The 3,130-nt window shown below is 64.7% G+C and overlaps 2 protein-coding genes across 2 annotated transcripts; one reads left to right on the top strand and one right to left on the bottom strand.

Annotated features, from left to right (window-relative positions):
* Window positions 1-859: 859 nt before the first annotated feature.
* MNEG_15617 (hypothetical protein) lies at window positions 860-1,022 on the bottom strand (the record flags this gene model as incomplete). Its single annotated transcript, XM_014035913.1, has 1 exon — window positions 860-1,022. A coding segment is annotated over one exon (163 nt), but the record flags the coding sequence as incomplete, so codon positions are not given.
* Window positions 1,023-2,332: 1,310 nt separating this feature from the next.
* On the top strand, window positions 2,333-3,126 carry MNEG_15616 (chloroplast SRP receptor; the record flags this gene model as incomplete). Its single annotated transcript, XM_014035912.1, has 3 exons — window positions 2,333-2,464; window positions 2,660-2,776; window positions 3,016-3,126. 3 exons carry the CDS (start codon window positions 2,333-2,335, stop codon window positions 3,124-3,126), a joined length of 360 nt encoding a protein of 119 aa, XP_013891366.1.
* Between the last annotated feature and the right edge of the window lie 4 nt (window positions 3,127-3,130).

The following is a 3,130-nucleotide window of genomic DNA, read 5'->3' as shown; positions in this document are numbered from 1 at the left end:
GGTATGGGGGGCGCGCGGGGCGCAGTGACGGGGCAGCTTGTCGGCGGCTCGGCAGAGACAAGGGGCGTTTTTTTTCCAGTTTAGAGGGTGGGTGACAAAGAGCTGAGAGCGGGGCTGCGGTCGCACCAACTGCACCGCACCCCCGCCCGAGGCCCTGCCGTGCGCGCGTGCAAGCGCCAGGGAGCCCACGATTCGCTGCTGCTTGCCGCCGCTGTCGCTGCCGCCTCAGACGCCGCAAGTCGAGGGGGCTCGGGCAGCCCCTCCCAGCCTAGAAAACACAGACACGCCCCCCCCAAACCCACTCCAAACACACACACACACACACACACAGAGGGTCTAACAACAATAAACTCCCCTGTCCCTCAGATCACATCGGATCAGACCACATCAGACCAGCACCATCAGGTCACTGGACACACCCACTTCATCGTCTCGACCGCCCGCCCGCCACCGCCGTCGTCCGCCGCGCGCACCACCGGCGTCCAGAAGCCGGGAGAGCAATTGTGGGAGGGCCGGTAGCGCTCGCGCCCCGCCCACCTGTCGGGGTCCGCCGCGGATTGCCGCCCGGCGGGAGCGGGCTCTGATCAGCGCGGCTGACGGGTTCATGCTGTGATGGGTGTTGGCGTTGTGTTGTAATGCACCAGCTGACAGATGGGGACAAAGGCGATGCACGGCTGGCGCTGTCGGGCCGGGCGCAGAGAGGGGTGCTGCGGCCCGGCCGCATGGGACCCCCCTTAGACCGACCCCACCCCATCTCAACTGCGGCCTCACCCCCTCGAATCCGGACCCACCCATGGGCATCCACCTGCATCAACCTAACCCCATCCAAACCGGCCTCATCCCCTGTGGAATTCCGAACCGGTCCACCCGAAGCCCCGCCGCAGCCGGCCCCCGGCCTGCGCCCACGCGAATACGAAACGACAGCCGGGCGCGCCGCACCGCGCGTCCAGTTGGTCCGGCGGGATGCCGGCCGCCGCCGCGACCTGCGCCGGCTCCAGCGTGCAGCGGCTGCGGCCGCACATGGCGGCAAATCTCAGCCCCCGGCGTGGCGCGGCGCGCCCGCTGGCGGCGCTGTCGGGGGTGAGCGGGCGCTGCTTGTGCTGCTCGTGCTGCGGCGCTTCGGTGGAGCTGGCGCCGGATCTGGGCCAGGCGATCGGCTGTATGGCGTATCCAGATTTAATCCTCCTCTTGACTTCAACGCGAGCCCGTTGTACGGCCAAGAGTGTGTGCAGCGATTGCGAAGACTTGCCTTGGCTTTGCGATCTCGCTCCCCCAGAGTGTTACCAGGCTTGTGTTGTCGTATAGAAGAGTAACATGCACTGCGTTGTAGGCGACGCACAATCGCACGGTCGGCCAGCGGCATCTGCGTCACCAGGGTGAGTGCCTGCAATTATTGTGTGCTGCCACCAGCCTCGGGTAGGCTGACATACGGCTGGGCAACCATTCCAGATGGCGCGCATGTCCCTCTGTGACGCGTGCAATGGTGACTCCTGCAGAGAGTGCCAATGAGCCGAGCACCTCGCCCGCCTGAGCACGGCTGCTCATGCTGTTGACCCCCTCGCTGTGCGTGCTGTGACCGCTGGCTGTGGGGCCGTCAAGGCGGGTGAGAGCCCCTTCAGGTATTGCTTTGTGGTTGAGCTTGAAAAAGCAGGCGGCAGACAGAACCTGCCAGGCTGGCTCGCTCCAGGCGCCGTCTGCTGTGGCGCTATTCCTGGCTGACCAGGCCCCATCAAGTGCCAGCACTCTGACGAACGGCGAGATTGCGTTGTATATATGTCAATCAAGAGTTGAGAGGCTGAAGTTCGTGCCAATGGCTGGCTGGGCTGAGCGCTGACCGTGCAGGCGTACACAGCACAATGGAGCACCCGAAGCCCCTTCTCAACATCCTCGCCCGAGTACAAACCTGCGAGACAAAAGAGTCCCTTGCTCAAGCCGTTATCAATTATAGTGCCACAATCTTCTGGGGCATCTGTGTGCAGTCTGCAGTGTCGGTTGACCCGGGCACTTGCGACAAGGGGGAGTGACGGCATGGCGCTGCAGTATGTGGGACCAGGGGCGAGGTGATCTCTGACCATGTAATCTCCATACCTGTATGCGCTCATTGCCGAGGGGTGGACACAGGCTCGTTGGCTCGCTGGCGATCTTTGCGTCAGCCACTTTGAAGATTTGAGCGCGCGCAATAACGCGAAATATTCAATTGGATTGATACGGTGTCATATCACTCGCTAAACTGCTCACATCTCGGCGACATCTTTCGTTCCCATCTGCATCTCGCCAGGAGTGTGCCGCTAGTTTTGAAACCCACCGCTACTAGGTCGCGCGCGCAGCACAGATGCAGGGCCTGCAGCAATTGAGCGCCCGCTCCAGGGCCCGCCCGGCCTGCAGCAGCGGCCGCGTCGCCGCTGCGCCCCTGCCGCAGCAGCTGCTCCGCCCCACGACGCGCCGGCGCGCGCTGCGGGTGCAGGTGGGCAACGCACTCTGCCCTCCGTTGCGCAGCAAAATCACCTCATCCCCACATGCTCCCCCCATCCATGCAGCCTTGAGAGCATGCGACTGGTCTCCCCCCGTCACCAAGCACCAATCCACGCGCCAGGACCCCAACCAGCGATTTTCGGACACATGCACACCCACGCATGCGCACGCATGCGCGCCCCCGCAGGCGTCCGCGTCGGCCCCCAACGTGCTCCAGAAGCTGGGCCGCGTGCTGCGCGAGAAGGCGGCGGGCGACCTCGACAGATTCGTGCGCGGCACAACCAAGACGCGCGAGCGGCTCGGGGTGAGGCCGCGGCGCTGCAGCGGGCCTGCTGCTTCGCCTCCGCTCGGCCGACGCACTCGCGTGCTCGCTTCTGGCCGCAGACTCAAGCAGTCGGATCATCGAGAGCCGCTTTTTGCAGGCAGCGGGCACCCCTTTGCCCCCTCGACTGCCCCCCTGTCTCCTCATCTCACCCCCCACCCAAACCCACCCCCTTCTCATCATCTACACCCCACTCCCCCCCCAAAATAACTCCTTGCCAGCTGGTGGAGGAGCTGCTCACCTTCTGGTCCCTGGAGGACTACGAGACCACACTGGAGGAGCTGGAGGAGGCACTCATAGTGGGTCACGGGGACGGGGCGGATGGTGGTTAGGGGC

This window comes from Monoraphidium neglectum (genome assembly GCF_000611645.1).
Source record: "Monoraphidium neglectum strain SAG 48.87 unplaced genomic scaffold scaffold05496, whole genome shotgun sequence".
Lineage (NCBI taxonomy): Eukaryota > Viridiplantae > Chlorophyta > Chlorophyceae > Sphaeropleales > Selenastraceae > Monoraphidium > Monoraphidium neglectum.
This window is presented reverse-complemented; position numbering and strand designations above follow the sequence as displayed.